Source organism: Ogataea philodendri, assembly GCF_020536065.1.
Source record: "Ogataea philodendri strain CBS6075 chromosome Unknown scaffold16, whole genome shotgun sequence".
Lineage (NCBI taxonomy): Eukaryota > Fungi > Ascomycota > Pichiomycetes > Pichiales > Pichiaceae > Ogataea > Ogataea philodendri.
In genome coordinates, this window is record NW_025763930.1 from 97,869 (window position 1) to 123,349 (window position 25,481).

Consider the following 25,481-nt stretch of genomic DNA (forward strand, 5'->3'; position numbering starts at 1 on the left):
ATATGAACTTCACACAGTAACCGGTGTAATATCTGCGGATCCAAAAATATGGCCCTCGCCCGCTTTGACCTGCTGGAACACCCAGCTCTTGAATGTGTTGGAGAACGTCGTTTCTTCGTGCACAACAACCTCCTCGGCGGTTTGGAAGTCGTATTTCCGGAACCAGTCAATAAAGTTCTCCCATCGTCCTTTATTGAACGGGTGCTGGTTCTCCGGAAGCGGCAGCACGACTCGGATGTTGAGCTGGTCTGGGTGTTCGACGTTGACGTACCGCTGGGTGTTGATGAACTGGGCGTATGTCTGGTCTCTATTAAGTTTTGTAGGGAAAAGGAAGTCTCTCAAGGATTTTCTTTTCGAGTACAGCTTGAACCTGTACTGTTTGGCCTTTCCGATCTGGAGAAAGTCGACGCTGGTCTCATTGAACTTGAACACGCGCGCAAACGAGAAGTTGAGCGCTAGCAACATCAACGAGAAGAACCCGTTGCATGCAACCATGATGATGGCAGCTGGATGGAGAGTGTTTTCGGAGCCATAGTTGAGCACAGATCTGGAGTTTGCAAACGTGGCCACGTAGATGTAGATGAAGAGCACCTCAAAACACATCACAAAGCACAGAAACCACGTGAAGTTGTTCTGGGCAATGATGGTGCCAATGTACAGACAGTAGTGGTCGAACTTGGGGATGCAATGGCCGAGTTTGGACGAGTGATGAGCCCGCTGGGTTTTGATGGAGCGGCAGTTGGAGCACCAGAAAGGCAAACCAACCGAGTTGCACAAAAACAGCTGTGGAGGATCAATAAAATCCGGGTCTGGGATCGACTCTGGCTCTTTGGGGTCGAGTTTATTCTGCAGATACAGCTGTCCATTGGAATAGTATTTGTTCAAGTTATAAGGCGGCACCTTCACAGAGATAGAGCCGGGGCCTTTGAGGAAGATCATTTTCCACGAGGCCAGCAGAGCAGAAACAATAACCACTTCGCCAACTATGAGACCAACAGCTGTGGATTTATGGCCAGAGTTCCAGATTCCCTGTTTGCAAATGACGTAGCAGAACGCGTATTGGATATACAGCAGCCAACAAAACACGCCTGGCGGGAATAGCACGCGAACAAGGTAGCGGATCGCCAACATTAGAGGTTTTTCAGCTGTGTGTTTGTGGCTAGAGTTCTAGAGAGACTTTGGAAATCGGAGTCTTGGGTGTTGAACAGTTTGTGGATCTTTGTCAAGTCGGAGTTCTCCTGTAGAAGTTTATCTGAAATGTCCAATGGTGTTCCTTTGACAATAGATTGGAGGTTCTGTTGGATCAACAAGGGATCGTCTTTTTTGTTAATAAGTTTAATAGCCAAAAGATGTGGACTTTCAGAGACTCCAAACGTTTTCAAACACTCGAGGATGTTTTTCAAGGGAGATAAGTTGTAGATGATTTCAGAGTTGATGGATTTGGACTTTTTGCGGTTGAAAGAGTCGTCAAGAAGGGCTTTATACACTGCAGAAAGGATTTGTTCTTGGGAAACGAGATAGTCGCCGTTGACAAATGCGTAGTTGTAGTTTGGGTCTGCGGCTAGAAGGCTGTTTTTGATGGATTCCTGGTTAGAGACGTTTGAGAAGTAGGCCGCAAAGACTTGAGTTTCAGGGAACTGGGGGAACGAGTAGATTTTGAACATGGAGAAAAAAAAATTACGTATGGATTTTACTGAAAACCCCTGGGAAGAGGTGGCTGATGCGTCAATTGTGGGGGGAACAGTGGGGGAAACGGTACGGGACGATGCTGTTTCCTTGGAGCAGACGGTGAGCGAGCATACAAGTGACGAGGAGTCGTCGATGGATTTTGGGGATTTCGAAGAGGTGCAGTACGACCGACCCGAGATCGACTTTGGGGTGTTGCGACAGGTGGGGGAACGCAACAAGGCCGATGACAAGGTGTTGGAGTTCAGTGGAGACTGGACAGACAGGTACTTGGCGTTGGTTTCGAAGAAACGCCAATGGAACACACAGCAACAGCAGAAAACGTACCGAACGCGCGTGGCCTACAAGGACACAGAAATACACCGCAAGCTGCAAACGACCGCGCAGCACTGGACGAGCGTGGAGAAGCGCGTGGCCGCCGAGACAGGCGTGACGAACCTGTTCAGCTGGTCGAGCACCAGGGAGACGGCCACGCCGGCGAAGAAGACGCACCAGATCAACAACAAGCTGTTGCGGGTTGCCGCTTCGCGGAGCCGCAAGATCATTGACGACCGGCTCGAGGTTCAGCGGCAGCAGCGCAAGAAGCTGGACGCAGAGCGACGCGAGCGGGAGCGGCGAATATTCGAAGAACAACAGCGCAAGGAGCAGGAGGCCCGCAAGTACCAGGTGGTGGATGTGCCGCAACGGAAGGAGAAGACGTTTTTTGGCCGTATTTTTGGCGAAAAGAGCAAAATTTCGGCCGACAGTTTATCCCACGACAAGGTTGCGCAGCCCACGGATGGTGGAGAGGACGCGGGGGATATGATCAAGGAGATCAAGGAGAAGCTGAAACGCAGAGAGGACAGCGACGACGAAGAGAAGGAGGTGGATTACGGCGAGATCGGGAACGACATGGAGTGGGAGCCCAACTTCCAAGAAGAAGAAAATCAGGAGGGTCTCGATCATGTGATCGAGGGACCTATCCGAGAAACGCCAAGCGAGCCGGAAACAGACACCGATTCGGAGTTTGACGAGTTTGTTTCCGAGCCCACCCCGACCGTTGTGGAGAGCGACCCGGTCACGCCAAACCAACCAACTAATCTAATCGACCTATAGGGCGGAGTTGCCTCAATTTTTCTAAAGGAGCCGTTTCCCCAGATTTCGGAACATAGCCCGATTTGGAAATGGTCCGCAGAAATTTATAGATTTCTAATCAATTTTTCTCTCTTTAATGAATCCTTCTTCTTCAGCAACACAAACGTTCGAGCGCAAGGACCTTGATGTGACTGAGTTGAGCGACTTGGCATCCTCTGCCAAGTCTGTTGGCCAGACGGGCAGCTCTGGCGTCCACAGGAGAACCTCCACCTCCATTCCCACCAACAGTGTTGCCCCATTATCAGACTCGGCCAACATTCTTCCTCTTGTTCCCGAGTCGCTGCCTACCACGCCAGGCTACGAGCTGGGCAACAATGCATACTTTGACCAGCACCAGAACACCTCGTACTTCGATCTGGCCTCTACAAAGGAGCTGCTGCCCTCCACCAAAACCATGCCGATTCCTCCTGCACAGCAGCCTTCCTCCAGCTTCACGGGCGAGTCGAACTCCGGTTCGGGCGCCAAACATAGAGTCGAGGGCGGCATGACCCTGGTCAACCCACCAAAGAACCGGTGGAGACTCATTTCCGTGGTTCTTTGGGCCACTTCAGCCGGCCTATCGGACGCAGCACCAGGGGCTTTGTTGCCAACGATCGAAAAATACTACAACATCAGCTACGCAGTGGTCTCGTTGATCTGGCTGGCAAATGCGGTCGGGTTCATTCTCATTGCGCTGATCTGTCCAAACATGGAGCCCCTGCTGGGCAAACGGAAAATGACCGCTGGTGGCTGTCTCGCTCTCGTGGCAATGTACGCCTGTGTCAGTCCGGGCTACAAGTTCCCTCTTGTTGTTGTTGGCTTTTTCTTTGGCGGCCTCGGACTCGCAACGTGCCTGTCACAGCAAAACATCTTCCTGTCCAAGTTCAACAAATCCTCACAATATCTCGGCTACTACCACGGTGGTTACGGTCTGGGAGCCTGTATTGGCCCATTGATTGCCACGGGAATGATCGATAGAGGCGTCAAATGGCACTTCTATTACCTCATCCTCCTGGGAATGTCCATGTTCAACTTCTGGAACCTGTGGTTCTCCTTTGGAGGAGCAGACGACGACCTCAAGCCTTGGGACAACTGGGAGCCAAAACAAGAATCTTCCGCGTCCGCTGATCCGGTTGACGACGATGGAAAGTTTACCATGCTGGAAGAAACCTTGGGTTTCACCGAAACCCTGAGACAGCAGGAACATGCTACCGAAACGAAGGAGGCCAGTTTGCTGAGTCTGTCTTTGAAAAACTGGAGAACCTGGCTCCTGGCCCTGTATGTGCTGTTCTACCAGGGAGCAGAGGTGTCCATGGGAGGCTGGATCGTCACTTTCTTGGAAGACTACCGTGATGGAAGCGTTTCGAGCATGGGTTATGTGTCTTCCGGATTTTGGGGTGGTCTCACCATCGGTCGGTTATTCCTCACAACTTTTATCCACAAATACATTGGAGCTAAAAGAGGTGTCTTTTTGCTCATGGTTGGCGCCATGGCCACCACCATCCTGGCCTGGGTCATCCCCACTCTGATCGTCGAGGCCGTGTTTGTCTCGTTTGCCGGTGTTTTCATCGGACCAATCTACCCACTAATGATTACCATTGCTGTGAGAATCCTGCCCCGGAAAATCCAGGTTATCTCTCTCACCATCATGACGGCCTTTGGATCCTCGGGCGGCGCCTTGTTCCCGTTCCTGGTCGGTCTGATCTCCCAGTACGCGGGCGCCTTCGTGTGCATGCCGATTATCCTGGCCCTGCTGGCCTGCACCACTGCTATTTGGTTTATTCTTCCAAACCCAGACAGACCAAAGCTGGGCAACGTTTTACAAAGAGTCTGGTGATCTTTTGTCAAATATATTCTCTATTTACAATTGGCGTGGGGTGTAGTCGTAGAACCATCCAGTCCGACTTGGATGGTCCGTTGGAACGCGCATTTCCAGCGGGAACCGTTTTCCGATCTCAGATTCGTTAGCGGCCTCAAAAAGCTTTGGACTCAGGTGTTTGAGGTCCTCGTTGGCCTCCTTGATGGCCTCGTACTGCTGCTTGAGCTGGTTCTGGGCGGCCTGTTTCTTTTCTCTCTGCAACACGTTCCATGCTCTCATAACTGTAACGTGCTTCACATAGTCCTCGTGACATAACTTGAGCATCTTTGGCATTTTTCTCGTCGCCGACGTCACCGACAGCTGCGTTGCAACTCTCTGTGCGACGGGGTCCAGCCCGGAGCGGATCCGCTTCGTTCGCACAAACTGCAAATTGATGCCGGACTTCTGTGTCGTTCTTGCCAGTCCAAACATGAAAAAATTGTTCAACTTTTTCAAAGACCGGTTTGAGTTATAAAATCGACCCGACCTGGGTTTCCGTTTCCGCTCGCGACTTAGCTCAAATTATTTTTTTGCGCCTCTTTTCGCCGTGTAAAGGTGGCCGATCTGCTTAGTTAAATTTCATGTCTCAACCTAATTACCCCAACCAGTCCTCCCACAGCGTACCCAGCATCAACATCGTGCCCGCCACCCAGACAGGGGCTCCTCCGAGTCTCCCAGCACGGCCCTCCGCGTCCAGCTTGTCTCTCAACACCCTGGCAACCGAAGAGGAGGTGATCGCAAGCCTCCCTCCGTCGCCAAAATACACCGAACAGCCCTCCCCAGGCGAACTCAGCATCCCAAATAACCAGGCCATCGACCCATTGTCGATCAACGACGAAAGACCGGAAACAGACCCGCCAGAATACTCGGAAATGTCGTCTGCTGTGGCCCCTGTCGTTAGCAGACCCCCGTTCGCAGACATGGACATCCCACCACCGACTCCAGAACGGCCACCAACAAGACCTCCTCGGCCCAATCAGCGCCCACAGGCCGCGAGGTACCAAAGACCGCAGATCCCCCCACCAGTGCAACCGCAGATGTACCTCCAGCCTCAGCAGCAGTACAACCGGCCACCCGTGCCCACACCTGTGCATCCGATCTACGCTCCCCCACCGTCAGCCCCGCCATTGCCACAGAGACCTAGCTCTCCGTCGTCTATCTGACTGTTAATATCTTAATTCAGGTTGCACTTTGCATGTAAAAGAACCGTGTGTCTTTTCAGATAGGATTATCCGATATAGTGTAACGGCTATCATGGTCCGCTTTCACCGGGCAGACCCGGGTTCGACTCCCGGTATCGGAATCGGTAATCTTTTTTTTGCCAAAATTTCGAGCTTTTTTTATTACAAGTAATAAAAATAACAGCCGACAAACCGGTAATTCTTGGGCGTGTGGCGTAGTTGGTAGCGCGTTCGCTTAGCATGCGAAAGGTCTTGGGTTCGACTCCCAACTCGTCCATAATTTTTTCCGCCAAAATAATTATCTTTTTTCCTATTGTTTTGCGTCTTTGGCGCAACATGGTACACGCATTGGCCCTCGTCAGTGTTCGAGCATCTTGTCAATCACCAAGCGCTTTCAACAAAGCTGCTTCGACCCCACATCACCCATCTCGCATCAATAGCCGTCGCACGACCTATTTCTTTTTCTGAAAATTTTTTTTATTCATTTAATATATTTTTTACTCAGGTTCTTCTTTTTTCCTTCTTCTTCTCCTTCTCATAGACAAAGACCTTCTTTCAGCTCCTTCAAACCCATTCTGGAATTTGATTGCTGCCATTATATTACTCCGAACTAGTATTGGCTACTGAGCTTGAAAAAGGATCAAAAGTACGTGAGTTAAGGAGAGGACTAGCTAGTTGTAGCCCTCTCGTAAAACAAGACCCAAACAGATTTTAACCTCTAAGAAATTTTTTTTTTTTACACAATGTCTGTGAAGTTTTCTAATCCGATCTCTCCTCCAATGGAGAGCACGGGAGATACTCTTGTGACGTTGGAGACACAGGACGGTGTTGTGTTGCAGGGATACTCATTTGGTGCTGAGAAGGCTGTTGCTGGTGAGCTTGTTTTTCAGACCGGTATGGTGGGTTATCCTGAATCCATCACTGATCCATCGTATCAGGGACAGATTCTGGTGATCACGTATCCATTGGTGGGTAACTACGGTGTTCCAGACCGTAATCTGATGGATGAGGTGGTTAAGTCTCTTCCTAAATACTTTGAGTCCAACAAGATCCATGTTGCTGGTTTGGTTGTTGCTCATTACACCGAGGAGTACTCTCATTATCTTGCCAAGTCGTCTTTGGGACAATGGCTCAAGTCTGAGGGAATTCCTGCAGTCTACGGTGTCGATACCAGAGCTTTGACCAAGAAGTTGAGACAGGACGGTTCCACTTTGGGTAGACTTTGTTTGCAAAAGAAGGGAACCAGCGTTGATGAGTGCTTGCAAGTCAGTTCTTGGAAGTCCAACTTCGATGTTCCTGAGTGGGTCGACCCTAATGCCCAAAACTTGGTTGCCCAGGTGTCTACCAAGGAGCCTGTCGTGTACAATCCTCCTGAGCACCTTGCCAAGCTTGGTCCAGACGGAAAAGTCATCAAGATCGTTGCTGTTGATGTTGGTATGAAGTACAACCAGATCAGGTGTTTCGTCAACCGCGGAGTTTCCTTGAAGGTTGTTCCATGGGATCACGATTTCACCAAAGAAGAATATGACGGTTTGTTCATCTCCAATGGTCCTGGAGATCCTTCTGTCATGCAAAACGTTGTTGAGAAATTGCAAACTGCCCTCGAGAACCCAAAGGCTCCAATCTTTGGTATCTGTTTGGGTCACCAACTGTTGGCCAGAGCCTCTGGTGCTTCAACTCTGAAACTAAAATACGGTAACAGAGGTCACAACATCCCATGTACATCCACCATCTCCGGTAGATGTTACATCACCTCCCAGAACCACGGTTACGCCGTCGACGTCGATACTTTGAGTGCTGGATGGAAAGAACTGTTTGTCAACTCCAACGACGGTTCTAACGAAGGTATTTACCACACCGAGAAGCCGTTCTTCTCTGTTCAATTCCACCCAGAATCTACACCAGGTCCAAGAGACACCGAGTTCCTGTTCGACACCTTTATCCAGGCCGTTGTCGACTACAAGATCACCAAACAGCTCAAGGCTGTCCAATTCCCAGACGGAAACATCGAGGAGAACAGATCTCTGCATCCACGCGTCAACGCCAAGAAAGTGCTGGTTCTTGGTTCCGGTGGACTGTCTATTGGACAGGCTGGTGAGTTCGATTACTCCGGTTCCCAAGCTATCAAGGCTTTAAAAGAAGAAGGAATCTACACCATTTTAATTAACCCAAACATCGCCACCATTCAGACATCCAAGGGTCTTGCAGACAAGGTTTACTTTTTGCCTGTCACTCCTGAGTTTGTGAGAAAGGTGATCAAACACGAACGCCCGGATGCAATCTACTGCACTTTTGGTGGTCAGACCGCTTTGAACGTTGGTATCCAATTGAAGGACGAATTCGAATCTCTGGGTGTTAAGGTCCTTGGTACCCAGATCGATACCGTGATCACCACCGAAGATAGAGAACTGTTCGCTAGAGCTATGGACGAAATTGGCGAGAAGTGTGCCAAATCCCAGACCGCTTCCTCCATGGAAGAGGCTTTGGCAGCCGTCAAGGAAATTGGCTTCCCAGTCATTGTCCGTGCGGCTTACGCTTTGGGTGGTCTTGGATCCGGTTTCGCTGATAACGAGAAGGAATTGGTCGAGCTCTGTCAAAAGGCCTTCGCTGCTTCTCCTCAGGTCTTGGTCGAGAAGTCCATGAAGGGATGGAAAGAAGTTGAATACGAGGTTGTTCGTGATGCTTTCGACAACTGTATCACTGTCTGTAACATGGAGAACTTTGATCCACTGGGTATCCACACCGGTGATTCCATTGTGGTTGCTCCTTCCCAGACTCTTTCCGACGAAGATTACAACATGTTGAGAACTACTGCTGTCAATGTGATTAGACATTTGGGTGTTGTTGGTGAGTGTAACATTCAGTACGCTCTGAACCCACATTCCAAGGAATACTGCATTATTGAGGTCAATGCCAGATTGTCCAGATCTTCTGCTTTGGCTTCGAAGGCTACTGGTTACCCGCTTGCTTACACTGCTGCCAAGCTTGGTTTGAACATCCCATTGAACGAGATCAAGAACTCCGTTACCAAGGTCACATGTGCTTGTTTCGAGCCATCTTTGGACTACTGTGTGGTCAAGATCCCAAGATGGGATCTGAAGAAGTTCACCAGAGTTTCCACTTTGCTTTCTTCCTCGATGAAGTCTGTTGGTGAGGTCATGAGCATTGGTAGAACTTTCGAAGAGGCCATTCAGAAGGCCATCAGATCTACAGACTACCACAACATCGGTTTCAGCAAAACAGAGGCTCTTATGTCCATTGATATCGATTCTGAGTTGCAAACTCCTTCTGACCAGCGTTTGTTCGCCATTGCCAACGCCATGTCTGAGGGATATACCGTCGACAAGATCCACAAGCTCACCAACATTGACAGATGGTTCTTGAACAAATTGGAAGGTTTGGTCAAGTATGCCGACAAGATCGCTTCTTACGGTGTCAAGGAGAAGTTGCCAAGATCGATCTTGAAGGAGGCCAAGCAACTTGGTTTCGAAGACAGACAAATTGCCAAGTTCCTCAACTCCAACGAGGTTGCCATTAGAAGAGTCAGAAAAGAGTTTGGCATCGTTCCATTTGTCAAACAAATTGATACCGTCGCTGCTGAGTTCCCTGCTTACACAAACTACTTGTACATTACATACAACGCAGACTCCAGCGACGTCGAGTTCAACGATAACGGTGTGATGGTTTTGGGATCTGGTGTCTACAGAATTGGATCTTCTGTCGAGTTCGACTGGTGTGCAGTTAGAGCCATCAGAACGTTGAGAGAACAGGGACTCAAGACGATCATGGTCAACTACAACCCAGAAACTGTTTCTACCGATTACGACGAGGCCGACAGATTGTACTTTGAGACAATTAACCTCGAGAGAGTCTTGGATATCTACGAGCTCGAGAAGTCTTCTGGTATCATCATTTCTATGGGTGGTCAAACTTCGAACAACATTGCTTTGCCATTGTACAGACAGAACGTCAAGATTTTGGGTACTTCTCCAGAGATGATCGATTCTGCCGAGAACAGATACAAGTTCTCCAGAATGCTTGACAAGATTGGTGTTGACCAACCTGCCTGGAAGGAACTGACCTCTATCCAAGAGGCCGAAGAGTTTGCCGAGAAGGTGACTTACCCAGTTCTGGTTAGACCATCCTACGTTTTATCTGGTGCTGCTATGAATACTGTCTACTCCAAAGCGGATCTTGCTTCCTACTTGTCGCAAGCCGTTGAGGTTTCTCCAGATTACCCAGTCGTTTTGACCAAGTATATTGAAAACGCCAAGGAGATTGAAATGGATGCCGTTGCTAAGGACGGTAAGCTTATTATGCACGTTGTTGCCGAGCACGTTGAGAACGCCGGTGTCCACTCTGGTGATGCCACTTTGATTGTTCCTCCACAGGACTTGGACAAGGAGACCGTCAGCAGAATTGTTGAGGCCACTTCCAAGATTGGTAAGGCATTGGATGTTACAGGACCATTCAACATCCAGTTCATTGCCAAGAACAACGAGATCAAGGTTATCGAGTGTAACGTGAGAGCTTCCAGATCTTTCCCATTCAACTCCAAGGTTGTTGGAACTGACATGATTGAGATGGCCACCAAGGCCATCATGGACCTTCCACTCACCCCATACCCAGGTGAGAAACTCCCAGATGACTACTGTGCCGTGAAGGTTCCACAGTTCTCCTTTTCCAGACTTTCTGGTGCCGATCCAGTTTTGGGTGTTGAAATGGCTTCCACCGGTGAGGTTGCATGTTTCGGACACAACAAGTACGAGGCTTACTTGAAATCTTTAATCTCCACCGGATTCCAGCTTCCAAAGAAGAACATTTTGTTGTCCATTGGTTCTTTCAAGGAAAAGCAGGAGCTTCTTCCAGCCATCAAGAAATTGCACGAGCTTGGCTACTCTCTTTTTGCTACTTCGGGTACTGCTGACTTTATTCAGGAACACGGAGTTCCTGTGAAGTACTTGGAGTTACTCACTGATAGAGAAGACGACCAGCAAAAGGCCGAGTACTCGCTCACCCAGCATCTGGCAAACAACTTGATTGACTTGTACATCAACTTGCCTTCTTCCAACAGATTCAGAAGACCAGCATCTTACGTTTCTAAAGGTTACAGAACCAGAAGAATGGCCGTTGATTACGCTGTTCCATTGGTTACCAACGTCAAGTGTGCCAAGTTGTTGATCGAGGCTATTGCCAGAAACATCAGCTTGGAGGCCGCCAACATCGACTCTCAGACTTCTCACAAGACCATCGAGTTGCCTGGTTTGGTTTCTATCTCTACTTATGTCCCAACTTTTGAGACCGAGACCGCTGCCTCTGATGTTGAGGCTGTCACCAAGGCTGCTCTTGCTGCTGGTTTCACCTTCACCTCCATCTCTCCAGTCACCGAATCTGGCTCCTTTATTGTCGACGCCAGAACTTTGACCAGAGCTCACGAACTTTCCCAGGGCTCCACCTACACCGACTTCTCTTTCGGTGTTGCAGCCACTGAATCCAACCCAACCCAAATTCAACACGTTTCGTCGCTGACATCTTCTCTGCTTGTTCGCTCCGAAGAATTCCTGAAGAACAAGCTTGCTTCCACTTCTGCCCATTTCGGAGTGTGGCCAGAACGGAAGCCAATTGTCACCGACACCAAAACCACCGATCTTGCATCTGTGTTGCTTTTGGCCTCTCTTTACAGCCGTCAAATCCACGTCACCGGCGTTACCAGCAAGGACGATCTTGCTCTGATCACCATGTCCAAGAGCAAGGGATTACAAGTCACCTGCGATGTTTCTGTCTACACTTTGTTCCTTTCCCAAGAGGAATACCCAGGAGCCACTTTCTTGCCAACCAAGGAAGACCAAAAGGCTCTATGGGACAACATTGAGTCGATTGACTGTTTCTCCATTGGCCAGGTCCCATCCCTGCTTGCCAAGTTTGTTGGAAAGCCAGCCGTCCCAGGTGCTGGTATTTCCGACACTCTTCCATTGTTGATTTCTGCTGTTGCCGAGAACAAACTGACCTTTGACGACATTGTTGCCAAGTTGCACGACAACCCAATCAAGATCTTCAATTTGAGAGACAACGAGTCTGTTATTGAGATTAACGTTGACAGAGCCACTTCGTCGTTGAAGAATACCAAACAACAATGGTCTCCATTCGCACCTAACCAGCTCAAGGGTGCTGTTGAGAGAGTTCACATGAACGGCCAGACTGTCTGTTTGGAAGGTGAGTTTGTTGTTGCCGAGGCTTTGGGCAGAGAGAATGCATTCTTTGTTCAACATCCTTCTGCCTTGACCGCTACTCCTTCTGCCCAAGAGGCACAATTGGCTCCATCTCCTATCACCACCAGAAGAACCTCGAGATTCTCGTTTGACGGTGCTAGAAGAGCCACTTTGATCGATTCTTTGAAGGACTCCAGTGCCATTGCCGACTCTCAGGACACTCCTACGGGAGCCGATCTTGTTTCGTCGATGCCACCAAGAGAACTCTCTCTTCCAAATGCCATCATCTCCTACATCAAGGGCGACAATCCGTTCCTGAGAAACTCGCTGCTTTCTGTGAACCAGGTTTCCAGATACCACTTGCATGCTCTTTTCGCTGTTGCCCAGGAGATGAGACTTGCTGTTGAGAGAGAAGGTGTTTTGGACGTTTTGAAGGGCCGTGTTTTGACCACAGCTTTCTTCGAGCCATCGACCAGAACTTCCTCATCGTTCAACGCTGCTATGCAGAGATTGGGAGGCCGTGTGGTGACCATTTCGGAGCAAGGCTCTTCCGTCAAGAAGGGAGAAACTCTGCAGGACACCATCAGAACCATGGCCTGCTACTCGGACGCCATTGTCCTGAGACATCCCTCCGAGGAGAGCGCCGACATCGCAGCCAAGTACTCTCCTGTTCCGATCATCAACGGCGGTAACGGATCCAGAGAGCACCCTACCCAGGCTTTCTTGGACCTGTTCACCATCAGAGAGGAGCTGGGAACCGTCAACGGAATCACTGTCACCTTCATGGGAGACTTGAAGTACGGAAGACCAGTGCACTCGTTGTGCAAGCTGTTGCAACACTACCAAGTGAGAATCCAGCTCGTTTCCCCACCAGAGCTGAGACTTCCAGAGAACTTGAAGAGACAGCTTGTTGACGCAGGCATGCTTGTTGGCGAGTCTGTGGAGTTGTCCAAGGAAATAATTGCCAAGTCGGACGTTCTGTACTGCACCAGAGTGCAACAGGAGAGATTCGCCGATAAGGCGCAATACGAGCGGTTGAAGGACTCTTACATTGTCGATAACCGGATTCTGTCACATGCTAAACAGCACATGTGTGTGATGCATCCGCTTCCAAGAGTCAATGAGATCAAGGAGGAGGTTGACTTTGACCAGAGAGCCGCCTACTTCAGACAGATGCGGTACGGGCTATTTGTGAGAATGGCATTGTTGGCCATGGTGATTGGTATTGATTTTTAAGTAAGTAATATAGATGAACCATTTTAGTGAAGAATTAAGATTCAAAAAAAATAAATGCCTCCTACCGGATTTGAACCGGTGATCTTCGCATTACGAGTGCGACGCCTTACCACTTGGCCAAAGAGGCGATATAACGCTAAAATCTTGGGTCCTCCAACCATATTGCGCGACTGTGGTTGAAAGCACATGATAAATGTCCTCGGCTCAACAAACATACCTACACCGTATCACAAATGACGGGTCTCTATTCTATGTAAGTTATTTGACCTTTTTCTGCTCCTCCCGCTTCTGGTAGATCTTGGCGGTGAATGGCTCCTCGAGCAGCTCGACCAGCTGGTACATGGCGTAGACGAGACCGGAAATGAAGATTCCAGAGGCCTTTCCGTACCACAGAGCAGTTCCCAAGAAACACAAGGTGGAGCCGTCATACATTGGGTTGTCAAGAACAGAGAATGGGAAGTCTGTGATTCTCTCGTCCTTGAGGAAGCCAAAGTGGTCTCCGAGGTAAGTTCCGACTATTCCCAGCTTGTACATGGAGCTGGACACAAACACGGATCCAACACCAAATGAGAGCACGCCCAATGCCTTAACAAGAGGAACGTCCAGCAGCGGCGAGGTTGGCTGCTCCAAAATAGCCTCTTTGTAAACATGATCTCTGATCAGGCCAAGAGTGAACACACTAACGGAGAACAGGTACACGGCAAGCAGCTTGCTTCCAAAGGCCAGTTTGGAAAGCAGTTTGGTGTTGTACTCGAGACGGGCTCCAAAGTTCCAGTACAATGGGTTGAACACCACAAAGAAGATGGACAGTTGCAACTTCTTGGAGTTGAAGTCAATGTCTTTAGCAACGTCCCAATACGAGTCCATGAACTTATCAACGAATTCCATTCTTATTCGGCAAATTGCAATGGTCTTGTGACTAAAAAAGGCGGGCAACACTGCGTCATTTTATATGGGGTAATTTCCAAAATGTTGAACCGGTAAATCACATGCGCAAGTGTGAAAAAAGGGGAGACGTTTCGGATATTATAAATAATGGGCCTATTCCTGATCTGGATTTTCGTGCGGACCAACAATCCAAATTCACATGCCATTGTAAAACGGCTATCGGGATTCAGTTTTAGCCGTGCTTCTGAGTATTTCCCCTTTACTAATTGTAGTGATCATGGTTACTGATATATCTGTTTAGTCGTGAAGCCGTTCTGCCGCGAGTCGCCGCTCGATCTCGGCCAGCTCTCTCTCCCGGGCTTCGATCTCCTCTCTCTTTGCAATCAGGTCCCGCTGAACACGCTCCTCGAAAGCACGCAATCTCTGTTCCTCCTGGCGGATCTGCTCCTCCTTGTCGAGCCCGTTCACCGCAGCCCCGTGCTGAGAGACAGTGCTGCCGTTAGCAACGCTGGTGACCCCCGTGGTGATCGACGGCTCCCGCGCACTGCTGATCTCGCTGGTGTCTGCTTCCTCGCCCAGAGTCTTCATCCGATAGTTCTCATAAAGCACCTCGTGGGTGTAGTCCTTGAAGTCGCTCAGGTGGGTGATCAACAAGGTGTTCTTCAACGAAACAAAGTCGCTGGTCTCGTTGTCAAACACGTCGATCGTCCCCCACGGATACACCCTTACTCTTCTGGTCTCGCCGGTGGCAGGGTCTTTGTGCGTGGTGTTGGAGCCCATGACGGCAAATGGCACGGTCTTGGACAGATATCTGTTGAGTTCGATGGTTTCCTCGTCGGCTCCCTCGTCGTTGTTGAAAAAGTCCTCGTTGAAGTTGAAGATCGGCAACTTGAACCGCTCGATGTCTTCCATGATGAGTTTCTTGTTTAGTTTCAGCTCAGAAACAGTCAACGAGTCTGATTTGGCAATCAAAGGAATCACATTCACCAATTCTCCAAGGTTTCTAATAAACTCCACGTCTTGCTCTTTCAGTCCATGGCCGGTTGGGGTGATGAAATATAAACAAACGTGCACTCGGCCGTCCTTGAATCTTGGGTTTCTTCTCAGTTTCGACTCCTCGATCAAAATCTCGTCAAATTGGTGCTTCACATAGTCCTGGATCACTTCAAAGGACATGCTGTTGTCGAGACTCGTGCCGAAGCCAGGAGTGTCAATCAGGTTCAGACTGATCCGAACACCCTCGCCGTCCTCCAGCTCAACAGTGCTCTTTCTCAGTTGCAAATCACGCTCTGGGTTCGAAAGTTCTTCCGGCGAATAAAGGTTAATTGTCGAGGATGGCTCGACAATCAACTGGTCGCACAAAGAGTTGATGAACGTCGACCGACCCGAGCCGCTCTCTCCGGCCACCATCACGGTGAAGTGGAGCGACTTCTTGAGTGTTTTCCGTTTACGCAAAGCTGCGGAGTTTCCAATAACTGTCACCATGCTGTGTTGTCAACGCGTGAAGAAAATTCGCGTGTCCTTGGAAATTAAAATAAAAACAGTACACCTATTACGAAAGAAAAAGATCCTGCACAGCCGTGAAAAAGTTACCGAGACACACAGACACTAGTTTGCGCGGGCCTTGATCATCTGCAACTGCTTGTACCGGCGCTCCCAGCTGAACTCCCAGTCTGGGTTGGTCCAAATGTCGCAGAATTGGCCGCACAAAGAGCTCACGTTCCGGATATAGCTGGCAAGGTTTTCCTCACTGATCAGCTTAAAATGGCTGGGGCTGAAGATTCCGGGGATGCCTGCTTTTCTGTACAGTTTGACACGGTACAGTGATGTTCCCTCGCAAGGCTCGATCACAAGACTCACGAAGTTGAACTGCGACGCAATTTTGTGGAAATCAAACGATTCCCCGGACTCGTTCCAGTATATGTTGACAAAGTCGTTTCCAATGTGTCTTTTCTTTGAACTGATTCCTTCGTCTGTGTCGTCGTCCTTGCATCGCGGCATCATCGTGGTCACATGGTAGCACACATGACTGACCGGCGAGTGGTAATGCACCGTGTATTTCCCGTCAAGGTCGTTCTGAGTATCAAGTCCCCCGACATAATACTCTTTGCAGTTGCGCAGCCGGATCAGATTGCCCAATTTAGTGACAAACGTTTCGTACTGTCGCGATCCAAACTGATTACCCAGGATCTCACGTTCTGTGGTCTGGCCTGGACCAATATACACCACGCCGACCTTTTCCAGGTTCACAACGGGCATTCTGTCCATGACTGCAATGGACCGACGTGTTTGGTCGTCCATCTGCAACGGCACCGCCTTTGTGTTTCCGAGATTGAAGAGCTGCGACTCCAAAAATCGGGGGCCCAGCGCTGGACTCGATTTGCGGTTGGACAGCTTGACCTCGAACCGGTCGGTCGACGTGGGTCTGCGCACCACAACAACGGATTTATCTGTTTTCTCGTGCGAACAGATGGTGAGAATGGCGTTTTGCGTGATCCAGCTCTCTGTCTGATAGTCTTTCTCCGTGCCCAGAGCTGGCTCCACCATGAACGTTGGGTTCAAGTTCGACTCGCTGTACGAAAGCCTGTTGATGGCTTCATAGTACACTTGGTTCTTTGTGTTGTCGAGTCCAAGCATTGTCAAGTGTTTGGTGATGAACTCGACCATCTGGTTTCTGTGATCCACGGACAGTTTCAGAAACCAGCCGCAAATGGCACGATACGACATCGTGGTGAGGAACAACAGAAGCTGCTGGCTGACCTCAAACGATTGAGTCGAGGGCAGTTTGTCCAGAGCCGAGTCGGCGAAATTGACATCGTACTCTTTCTTCTGTTGGAACGTATCTTGCGAATACTCGATGTATTTGAACGCAATGGCAAAGATACGCTTGTATTCCTCGATGGTGAGATTGGAAAGTAGCGACGGCAGCTCCGACAAACTGAACAGCAAATCCAAAATTGGTCCTGAAGTTGTTGGCGAAGAAAGTCTGGTTTGCAGGATTGTGAGAATTGGAGTCAAAAACCGTTTAATAGAACCCGGGAACTCGTAACAGGAAACGTTCAAAAAATGCAGACATGGAATGCCTGTCTTGTCCCACGACTGCAATGCGGAAATGACAGAGCTGATCAGGAGATCTTCCTCAGCTCTGGAGAGATTCTGTTTATAGGCTGGGATGGACGATAATGTTCTGATCAAGGCCACCTGGACGTCTGCTTTAGACAAAGAAACAGGATTAAAAGACCAAGGGAACTTTAATTGCAGTTGGTTGCAAAGCACACGCAAAAGTCTGGACACTTGCTGAATTGACGGGAAAAGTGTCGAACATGCCATCTGTGGACAGAAATGTCCCAACACAAACGAATACACTTCCCAATCGACAAAGTTCTCAAACACATCGATCACCAGGTCCAGCCAATCGGACAAGTCTGAAACTTGCAAAGCCTTGGAGTTGCATGTTTTCAGCAACTGAGATGGGAAGTATGCCAGCTGTTCCGGATACTTCCACTTGACTGTGTCTGAAAGTTGTGCTCCCGTGTTGGTGTTTCTTCCTAGATTGTCACACAGTCCTTCGACATTGTCGACTTCTTTGAAGCAGAGGTAGTTTCCCTTCGGACGGGCACTAATCAGCAATCTTGCAACCACAAGAAACGTGTCATGGTCTGTTTTTAAAGTGTCAACTGCCGTTTTAAACAGAAAGTCAAACAGAACTTTGGTTTTAACTGTGTTTCTGGAACCTTGGCATAACACCAACAACGAGTACACGAGATGTTTCACGAACAAACATGACTGCGGGAACTCAGAAACCAGGTTCTGAAACAAGGCGTCGTCGACTGCTAATAGCAGCTTTGCTAGCGTCTCCTGATAGTCCTCCACCTCCCAGAAGCCTGGGTCGATGATCAGCTGAACGTAATACTTCAAATCCTGCGGGTCTTCCACGATCGAGTAAGACTCATAGAATGCTGTTTCGAGGACGCTGAGCACTTTATGAGACTTGCCGAACGTCGACACGAGCGACTCGCAGTTTTGCTGCCAGTTTTCCGTCACCGTCATGCACCGCAATTCCATGTTGTATGTTTCCATGACGAAATCTAGCTGGTCTGGCGAAAGGACCTGTTTATGTTTCTCAAGCAGCGAAACCAGGTTATCTCTCCACAGAGGTCTGGAGAGAGTCCGGAGATGGTCCAACACCTTACTGAAGGCGTCTGTGTCAATTCTTGTCCCGTCCACTTGCGAAAGAAGGTCCCAGAACTGCGAAGACATAAGGTGTCTATCGGAGATGAGACCGTGCTCCAGCATGGAGAGTATTAGCGAGATGGTTGAGTCTGCGATTTCGCGGTCCTGCGATCTTGACGACACCATCAGAGCGTTCAAGACGAGGTGTTTCGTGCTGTTGAGCACATCGGTGACGAGTTTGCCTGTTTTTGTCGCGTCGTTGTAATAGTGGAGGTATGTTTGGATGAGGTGGAAACAGCCGAGCGTAGAGCCTGGTTCCTTTTCGATGACCTCGCAACAACTGACAAGGGTCAGGAGCGAGTAGTTGGGGCTGCTGAGTAGGTTGAGCAGCATGCTGTTGCAGATATGGTCGATCTGGATGTTTTTAAGGTTTTTGGATGCACCAATGAGCTGGATGATAGGGTACAGCGATACCGACGGCACACTTCCCAAAGATATGTATGTGTCTATTATTTGGAGATGCAGGGACAGAACGTCGATGTTTGGGGTGGATTTGGCGGTCTGGAGGATTTTCGCGAGATAGGTGCTCAAATCTGACAGGTCAAACAGGTTGAAGTTGAATTTCAGACACTCTGCCAGGAAATTCAAAAATTCTATCTGGAGTTCATGGTTAGACGTCAGTTTGTTAAGTTTTTCCTTGAGGACTTTTCCCAACGGCGATGGTTGGTAGATCAGCAAATCGTAAATCTCTCTTCCGTGGTCGGTAAGCAGTTCCAAACTTTGGATGCAGTAAGATAGATCTGTTTGTAAATATTTCAAGATATCTTTATAGTAGGACATTTTAGTAGGCACCGAATGGTCGCTAGACTGAATACAAATTAACAACAAGTTGAACGTTTCGTGTCTGAGCGATTGCGGGTTTGATTTGTCCAAGTTTTGTTTGGCCAAGAACCATAGTTCGGGAATAGAGGAAATGGACTTTGTTTTAATGGAGTGTGCCAGCTGACGGATGGCTGTAATTTTGGCGGAAGTTGAGCCGTCTTTTAGCGTCGATAGGACCTCCTTTTGATTGATCAAGTCGGTTCCCACGACGCTCGGCTGAATCAGCGTGGGTTTTGACCGAAAAGTCTTAGAGATGGACTTGAACATGACATGAATGCAAAATAATTAATTTTTTTTCTGTGATGCATGAATTTTTGATGTGTCAAAATGTCTTGTTTGTTTTCATATCAACCAGCATGCTCGAAAACTATATAAACGCGCGTGTTTGCTGCTGAACATGCAATGGATCGTTTTCTTGTTTCTGTGTGCGAATTGGCGGCTAATCCGACCGCCCAGTCTGTTGGGCTCGGAGTCGGTGCGGCTGTAATAGGGATACTCGGCACTTTGTTCACTGGCAGAGCCGACGACCAGGGACTCACTCTATTGCAGGAACTGATTGAGATTGAAAATACCAACAAGACAAACACGATGGCTCAAGAACAGTACAAGGAGCTTGTTGAGCTGGGCGGGCTGGTGGCCGCGGTCGTTGTTGTTGGTGGAGCTGCTGTTTTGGGGGCTGTTTTTTATTTGTGGGCTCGACTACGGAAAACAGAGTCCCAACTGGGCCAGATACGGAATTTGCTGGAGAAGTCCACTGGCAGCGAGGAGGAGATGTTCTACAACGTGTCGATCCGTCTGCAACAGGAGGAGGACAGAATGTGTATGACGTTTGATGAGTTGATGGCCAAGAACTTCTCGCTCATTGACGAGAAGGTTGCACATTTCCAGGCAAAGATGAAATCGTGTCGCCAAGCTATTAGAACCGAATTTGACAAACTCAAAGATATCAGATCAGAAACAGATACTTGCAAGCAGGAGTTGCAACAGTTTGACACATCGCTGACAGAAAACGGTTGCAAATTAAAAGAACTGCAGCAGTCGCTGGACTCCCTGAAATCAAAGGTCCAGGTGTACGACGCAGATATTGATACCAAGTCGGAGCTCATGGAGAAAGAGTACGAGCTGACCAAGATCCAGCTGTGCAAAAGCAACCTGATGCTGACCAACTCGCAGATCTTGTTTGAGAAAATCCTCGGCAAATTGGATGAGGAAAACGCCATGGACCTGAGCGACGTGCTCAAGGACCTGGACCACGGCTCGTTCGACCAGGACGACTACCTCAAGTCGTACATGGAGTCCACAGACCTGACTCTTGTTGATTTCGGCAAGAAACTCGACCTCGTGCAGCTGACGTTGTCGTCTCACCAGGAAGACATTGAAAAAAGCAAAATGTACGTCCAGGAATCCAAGGACAATATGACCAAGGAACTGACTCTGTTCAAGTCGCACAACGAGCAATGGTTGTACAACTGGATCTCCGTGCTGTACGGTCTTTTCAACTCGGACGTGGCCCAATTGCAGCTGCAACTACTGGGAATTGACGACCTGGACAGCTTGAAAAAATTGGAGCAAACGGGAGTCTATTTGAAAGACGAGTGTGTTTTCATCGAGAACTTCATCTTTGACTGCAAAAAACAGTGTTTCAGTCTCCTCAGGGAAATCAGCCTGCTGTTGTTCGAGTTCTATCTGCTCAAAACAGAGTACCTGAGCCAAGACCAGATCCTCAAAGAATGCGAGTCACGTGTCGAGTCTACAGTCAAGGGTCTTTTCCACATGTTTGATCTGAGTCTTGGCAATTCCGGGCTCAGCGACAAAGACTCGACCAACCTCCGTCAAATTGTGTACAAGTTTGAGGACAAATTGGTGAGCGACCTGAATCTCACGTGTTCCAACTTCAATGTGATGGTGAAGCAGAATCTTGACGATTTTTTGGTCATATTCCGAACACTAAGAGAAATGGACGAGCGGTTACCAATGAGCGACGAGGACTCCTCAGTGATAATTGCCGACTCTGAGAGTACTAGAACGTCCGACTCCTGGGGCCTGGAAGACGTCTCCAGTTACAAACCACTACGTCTTGTTGAGAAGAGAGCTTCTGGTTAAAGTTTGCACTGCCCGGGGAAAATTCAAGCTGGATAATTTTCGAGATTGAATTACAATTATTTTCCAACTTATTGGATAATAAATGGGACGGATAATCTTGCTGAAAAACAAAACTGTGCCCAGCGATCCGTACGATGCACTTTTCTCCGAGAAGCAGCACGAGCCGGTGTTTCTTCCGCTACTGAAACACTCGTCGATCAACCAGACAGAGGTGAAGAGTTTCCTAACCTCAGAAACGTATCTGAGAGAGTATCAGGCATTGATTGTGACTTCGCAGCGATGCATCGAGGCGTTGGCGGATCTGGTGAACGAGCTGCGACGCGACGGATTTGACCGTCTGGACTCGATCCTCAACAAGCCGTCGTACACTGTGGGTCCTACAACGTACCAATATTTAAAGGATCTTGGATTCAATGACATTAGGGGCGGTAAGCTGGCGGGCAATGGCTCGATTCTGTCGGACATCATCATCAAAGACCCGCTGTTCGAACAAACGCCCAAAAAAGTTTTGTTTCTCACAGGCGAGATCCGCAAAGACATCATTCCTCGCAAACTGAAAGCCAAGAGCTTCAACGTTCTGGAGCTTGTTTCGTATCGCACAGAGCCTCTGGCCGACATTGGCGCGCGCTACGTGGAGGCCACGCGGTCGCCTCCGCAGAACTCGTGGCTGGTGTTCTTCTCGCCGCAGGGCACCACCGAGATCGTGCGCATCTTGAAGCAAAACGACCACGGACTGCAGATCGCGTCGATCGGCCCCACGACGGAAGAATACCTGCTAGCCAACGGCATCACGCCGGCTGTGGTGTCGCCCAAGCCGGACGCTGCGTCGTTGGCAGCCAGCATCGCTCAGTACGAGCACTCGCTCTAGAACGAGTACGTCACCTTGTTTAGTTCCGAAACCACCAGCACGCTCTCCGAGCTATTTTTGTAGTCCAGTTCCATCTGGATTTGGAAGTCCGACCGGTTCTTGATCTCCACGCGGGGCAGCTCCAGCTTGCCCACGCGCAGTGGAGTCAGCACCAGGTCGAACGCGTAGCTGAGACTCTTGTCGTTGCGCAGGTCGAGGTCGAGCTCAAAGTTCTTGATTCCAGACACCAGCCAGTTGTTCTCGTTTTCCAGCAGCTCCAGCCGCAGGTTCACGTCCGTAGGTACCTCTGGCTCGTTCTGGAACCGCACCTTCTTGTTCTCCTTTTCTTCCAACTTGAAGAGCACCACGTTCAGCAACAGCCGCGCGTGGATCGGCTCGCAAACGAGGTACTGCAGCTGCTTGTCGAACTCGAACTCGACGATATTGATGGTGTTGATCGTCGGAACCGTCACGACGATGTTGAGCTGCTGGTGCACCTCTTCTAGCACCGCCACACGCAGCTCGGGAGCCACCTCGAGACTGGACTCGAAGAACAGTCGGATCTCGCGAACGAGGTCGGCCAGATCTTCCTGCTTGATGCGGTCCAGATGCTGGTGATGGCGACGAACGTCCAGCGGGTCCAGCCGGATGTTCCCCGTGAGAGCATAGTGGTTGACCTTGAGACTCTGTGCGCGCAACAGAGCACGCAACAGCCCCAGGTACTTCACCAGCCGCGGACTGTGGCGCATGATCTGTGCAGTGAAGAGTCGCTCCAGAATGCACACCATCTCGTCCTTGATGTTGTTGTAGTCGATCTGCAGGTTTAGGCTCTCGTCGTTGAGGCTCTCGATCTTGTAGAAAAACGTGGACCCCTGGTCGTTGAACGCGACGATGTTGTGCGGCTGCTGCCACGTCTTGACGGTGGAGTTACGCGACGTGAGCTCGACCGTCTGGATACGCACCGGCTGGTTCAGAACGGGCGAATTGATCGAGTAGTTCGAAAACAGCTTCGACGACTTGAATATGTCCTGCACGGAAACGGCAATGTGCAGCTGTGTGTCCAGCTGCGTGGTCACGTGCTTGGCGTGGCCAGCAAAAGCAAGTCCGTACGACAGCGAAACGAGCGTGTTGGCCACCTCTGGTGGGAAGAAGTAGGGGATCCGCACGAGTGCTGTGGTTCCGGCCGCAAACTGTCCATGGCACTGGAAAACCAGCTTGTCCGGGGTGCTTTCGATCTCCGCGTCGATCTGCTTCCCCTCGTGCTCCACCACATAAGTGGACCCGGCTACCAAACGGTCGATATCTGTTTTGTAGAACACGAAACTGCAGTCCTCCACCGGCCGCGACCCGACACGCGCAACCAGCATGATCTCGTCCTTGTTGAGATGGCGCACGCGCGGCACCACTGCCTCCAGCACCGTGTTATTCTGCAGTTGGCCGTCCTTATGGAATTGCTCGATCTGGAACGCAAACACCTGGCCTTTCAAAGAGCTCTGGATCTCCAGCTGGCCGATGCGGATGATGATCTTCTGTGCCTCCAGCACGCCGCACGTGAGGTCGCCCGACGTGAGCACAAACGTGTTGTACCGGCCGAGCTTGCCGTTGGCCAGCCGGAAAGAGGCCTTGTCGAACGTGATGATCATCTCGTCGAACGCGACCTCGATCTTGCTGGTGATCTGCACACTGATCCCGTACACGTCCACGTCGACGGCGTCGATGCAGGTGTCGAGCTTGCACTCAAACAGCTCCGTCGACACAAAGTTGACCTTTTCTGTGAGACTAGCCAGCATGCGGTCGAGCTTGTCTTTCTCAAACGGCTCGTCTTTGGCAACGAGCTCCAAGTAGGAGCCCAGCAGTACCGGCAGAACGTCGCCGTGGTTCCCGCTGAGCTGCTCCAGGTTCTCGATCAGGATCTTGAGCACGCCCAATGTGATGAACTCCCAATCAGAGTTCTTGAAGTAAGTGAACGAGTCGCTCAGAATCTCCGACGACGTCTCCAGCTCCTTCATGTTGTGGAAGTAAATCAACGCAAGTTCGGTCGACAGCGTGTCCACGGTGCGCGGACGCGCCTGCGACTTGGAGTATGCCTCGATGGCGTCCTTGGTGTCCTGGACGGCTATTTGGTGGAACGTTTTCTCCGAGGCCAGTTTGGTCTGCGAAACTTTGGCGATCAGCTCGTACGGCTCATCAGACAGCGGGATCTCCACCAGAGAGCCAGAAAGAACGTACTTCTTCGAGTGCGCAAGTTTGATCAGCTCGTTTCTGTTTAACAGACGCAAGTCGCCAAGTTTCTCGTACAGTTCAGAAAGATCTCTGTCTGTTTGGCGGAGCAGCTGTTGCAACTGCTTGCTGGACAAATAGTCGTCGATCAGGGCTAACGAGAGCTCGTTCCGTCTGTAGCTGGCGTCGAACGACCGTATAAAGCTCAAGAGCAGGTGGATCCAGCGGATCTGGTTGCGCACAAACGAGGCCTCTGTGGTGGCCGAGTCGCGCAATATGACGGTCTGTTGCTTGAAGAAGTACGCCTTGAGCTTGAACTTGGAGTTGAAGTCGATGACAATGTTATTTTCTGCCAACGGGAACTGGTCCACGGTAGCTTCTTCCAGTCCGTCAGGGATCTTCATTCTGTTCACCTTGACAAACATTCGTTCGAAACAGTCCAATGCGTCCTCCAATTGGCCCAGATCCATGTACAAGTTTGCTTCGTTGTTGAGACTCGAAAGCGAATCTTTGGACTGGAAGTACGTCAGCCGGTACCCGAACGCTTCAGTGAGACCGGCTCTAATGGAGCCCAACAATGCTGTCCAGTTCTCCTTCTTGTCTGCTGGCGACGGGTACGACGACTTGATCTTGAAAATGGTATCGAACGGGAGCTCATCGTGAACAAAGTCTGTTTTCAATTTGGTGAGCAAATTGGTTTTCAACAACTTGTCTGTTCTCGAGACCTGCGACGAGTCCTCGTACAAAATAATGAAATATATACATGCTGGTTTGAGGGCGCGGATGTTGTTGAGCCATTGCTTGACCACCGGACGCACCTTGGCCCGGTACTCGTCGAGACTGGTGCTGTTGATGAAGATGAAATTGAGGTAATGGTTGTCAGATGACGGGACATAATGCAATTTGATGTTATTAATGGTCCGGACAGAGGCCGACTGGTTGGGTTTCCAATGGAGCTTATCCAGCTTGGAAACCAGGTCCAGGTCATCCTTAAGTCTTGGGAAGATCGCAAACGGATCGTAGTAGCCAACTTTCAGTGGTATTGGCCCTTTTGATTGGTTCATATCATCAAGATCATACACTGG

General features: G+C 49.8%; 21 protein-coding genes across 21 annotated transcripts; 10 read left to right on the top strand and 11 right to left on the bottom strand.

Annotated features, from left to right (window-relative positions):
• Positions 1-9: 9 nt before the first annotated feature.
• Positions 10-939, bottom strand: OGAPHI_003268 (uncharacterized protein; the record flags this gene model as incomplete). Its single annotated transcript, XM_046204229.1, has 1 exon — positions 10-939. One exon carries the CDS (start codon positions 937-939, stop codon positions 10-12), a length of 930 nt encoding a protein of 309 aa, XP_046061775.1.
• On the top strand, positions 49-1,419 carry OGAPHI_003269 (uncharacterized protein; the record flags this gene model as incomplete). Its single annotated transcript, XM_046204230.1, has 3 exons — positions 49-412; positions 476-1,056; positions 1,135-1,419. 3 exons carry the CDS (start codon positions 49-51, stop codon positions 1,417-1,419), a joined length of 1,230 nt encoding a protein of 409 aa, XP_046061776.1.
• OGAPHI_003270 (uncharacterized protein) lies at positions 1,131-1,664 on the bottom strand (the record flags this gene model as incomplete). Its single annotated transcript, XM_046204231.1, has 1 exon — positions 1,131-1,664. The coding sequence occupies one exon, from the start codon at positions 1,662-1,664 to the stop codon at positions 1,131-1,133; it is 534 nt and encodes a 177-aa protein (XP_046061777.1).
• Positions 1,665-1,683: 19 nt separating this feature from the next.
• On the top strand, positions 1,684-2,781 carry OGAPHI_003271 (uncharacterized protein; the record flags this gene model as incomplete). Its single annotated transcript, XM_046204232.1, has 1 exon — positions 1,684-2,781. The coding sequence occupies one exon, from the start codon at positions 1,684-1,686 to the stop codon at positions 2,779-2,781; it is 1,098 nt and encodes a 365-aa protein (XP_046061778.1).
• A 93-nt stretch (positions 2,782-2,874) lies between these two features.
• OGAPHI_003272 (uncharacterized protein) lies at positions 2,875-3,078 on the bottom strand (the record flags this gene model as incomplete). Its single annotated transcript, XM_046204233.1, has 1 exon — positions 2,875-3,078. The coding sequence occupies one exon, from the start codon at positions 3,076-3,078 to the stop codon at positions 2,875-2,877; it is 204 nt and encodes a 67-aa protein (XP_046061779.1).
• Positions 2,897-4,636, top strand: OGAPHI_003273 (uncharacterized protein; the record flags this gene model as incomplete). Its single annotated transcript, XM_046204234.1, has 1 exon — positions 2,897-4,636. One exon carries the CDS (start codon positions 2,897-2,899, stop codon positions 4,634-4,636), a length of 1,740 nt encoding a protein of 579 aa, XP_046061780.1.
• On the bottom strand, positions 3,118-5,089 carry OGAPHI_003274 (uncharacterized protein; the record flags this gene model as incomplete). Its single annotated transcript, XM_046204235.1, has 4 exons — positions 3,118-3,376; positions 3,440-3,591; positions 3,716-4,181; positions 4,665-5,089. 4 exons carry the CDS (start codon positions 5,087-5,089, stop codon positions 3,118-3,120), a joined length of 1,302 nt encoding a protein of 433 aa, XP_046061781.1.
• Positions 5,090-5,238: 149 nt separating this feature from the next.
• On the top strand, positions 5,239-5,820 carry OGAPHI_003275 (uncharacterized protein; the record flags this gene model as incomplete). The annotated part of the gene is made up of 1 exon (XM_046204236.1): positions 5,239-5,820. The coding sequence occupies one exon, from the start codon at positions 5,239-5,241 to the stop codon at positions 5,818-5,820; it is 582 nt and encodes a 193-aa protein (XP_046061782.1).
• On the bottom strand, positions 5,253-5,785 carry OGAPHI_003276 (uncharacterized protein; the record flags this gene model as incomplete). The annotated part of the gene is made up of 2 exons (XM_046204237.1): positions 5,253-5,620; positions 5,701-5,785. The coding sequence occupies 2 exons, from the start codon at positions 5,783-5,785 to the stop codon at positions 5,253-5,255; spliced, it is 453 nt and encodes a 150-aa protein (XP_046061783.1).
• Positions 5,821-6,581: 761 nt separating the features above from the next.
• Positions 6,582-13,283, top strand: OGAPHI_003277 (uncharacterized protein; the record flags this gene model as incomplete). The annotated part of the gene is made up of 1 exon (XM_046204238.1): positions 6,582-13,283. The coding sequence occupies one exon, from the start codon at positions 6,582-6,584 to the stop codon at positions 13,281-13,283; it is 6,702 nt and encodes a 2,233-aa protein (XP_046061784.1).
• Positions 6,684-12,832, bottom strand: OGAPHI_003278 (uncharacterized protein; the record flags this gene model as incomplete). The annotated part of the gene is made up of 7 exons (XM_046204240.1): positions 6,684-7,471; positions 7,562-7,968; positions 8,107-9,968; positions 10,044-10,608; positions 10,810-11,567; positions 11,706-12,447; positions 12,651-12,832. 7 exons carry the CDS (start codon positions 12,830-12,832, stop codon positions 6,684-6,686), a joined length of 5,304 nt encoding a protein of 1,767 aa, XP_046061785.1.
• Positions 13,284-13,541: 258 nt separating the features above from the next.
• OGAPHI_003279 (uncharacterized protein) lies at positions 13,542-14,171 on the bottom strand (the record flags this gene model as incomplete). Its single annotated transcript, XM_046204241.1, has 1 exon — positions 13,542-14,171. The coding sequence occupies one exon, from the start codon at positions 14,169-14,171 to the stop codon at positions 13,542-13,544; it is 630 nt and encodes a 209-aa protein (XP_046061786.1).
• On the top strand, positions 13,932-15,101 carry OGAPHI_003280 (uncharacterized protein; the record flags this gene model as incomplete). The annotated part of the gene is made up of 2 exons (XM_046204242.1): positions 13,932-14,240; positions 14,559-15,101. 2 exons carry the CDS (start codon positions 13,932-13,934, stop codon positions 15,099-15,101), a joined length of 852 nt encoding a protein of 283 aa, XP_046061787.1.
• Positions 14,469-15,656, bottom strand: OGAPHI_003281 (uncharacterized protein; the record flags this gene model as incomplete). Its single annotated transcript, XM_046204243.1, has 1 exon — positions 14,469-15,656. One exon carries the CDS (start codon positions 15,654-15,656, stop codon positions 14,469-14,471), a length of 1,188 nt encoding a protein of 395 aa, XP_046061788.1.
• Positions 15,657-15,779: 123 nt separating this feature from the next.
• On the bottom strand, positions 15,780-19,493 carry OGAPHI_003282 (uncharacterized protein; the record flags this gene model as incomplete). Its single annotated transcript, XM_046204244.1, has 1 exon — positions 15,780-19,493. One exon carries the CDS (start codon positions 19,491-19,493, stop codon positions 15,780-15,782), a length of 3,714 nt encoding a protein of 1,237 aa, XP_046061789.1.
• On the top strand, positions 16,197-17,090 carry OGAPHI_003283 (uncharacterized protein; the record flags this gene model as incomplete). Its single annotated transcript, XM_046204245.1, has 1 exon — positions 16,197-17,090. One exon carries the CDS (start codon positions 16,197-16,199, stop codon positions 17,088-17,090), a length of 894 nt encoding a protein of 297 aa, XP_046061790.1.
• A 135-nt stretch (positions 19,494-19,628) lies between the features above and the next one.
• On the top strand, positions 19,629-21,329 carry OGAPHI_003284 (uncharacterized protein; the record flags this gene model as incomplete). The annotated part of the gene is made up of 1 exon (XM_046204246.1): positions 19,629-21,329. One exon carries the CDS (start codon positions 19,629-19,631, stop codon positions 21,327-21,329), a length of 1,701 nt encoding a protein of 566 aa, XP_046061791.1.
• Positions 20,003-21,001, bottom strand: OGAPHI_003285 (uncharacterized protein; the record flags this gene model as incomplete). Its single annotated transcript, XM_046204247.1, has 2 exons — positions 20,003-20,471; positions 20,931-21,001. The coding sequence occupies 2 exons, from the start codon at positions 20,999-21,001 to the stop codon at positions 20,003-20,005; spliced, it is 540 nt and encodes a 179-aa protein (XP_046061792.1).
• An 82-nt stretch (positions 21,330-21,411) lies between the features above and the next one.
• On the top strand, positions 21,412-22,197 carry OGAPHI_003286 (uncharacterized protein; the record flags this gene model as incomplete). Its single annotated transcript, XM_046204248.1, has 1 exon — positions 21,412-22,197. One exon carries the CDS (start codon positions 21,412-21,414, stop codon positions 22,195-22,197), a length of 786 nt encoding a protein of 261 aa, XP_046061793.1.
• On the bottom strand, positions 22,194-25,460 carry OGAPHI_003287 (uncharacterized protein; the record flags this gene model as incomplete). The annotated part of the gene is made up of 1 exon (XM_046204249.1): positions 22,194-25,460. One exon carries the CDS (start codon positions 25,458-25,460, stop codon positions 22,194-22,196), a length of 3,267 nt encoding a protein of 1,088 aa, XP_046061794.1.
• OGAPHI_003288 (uncharacterized protein) lies at positions 23,622-25,059 on the top strand (the record flags this gene model as incomplete). The annotated part of the gene is made up of 2 exons (XM_046204251.1): positions 23,622-24,134; positions 24,601-25,059. 2 exons carry the CDS (start codon positions 23,622-23,624, stop codon positions 25,057-25,059), a joined length of 972 nt encoding a protein of 323 aa, XP_046061795.1.
• Positions 25,461-25,481: the final 21 nt, after the last annotated feature.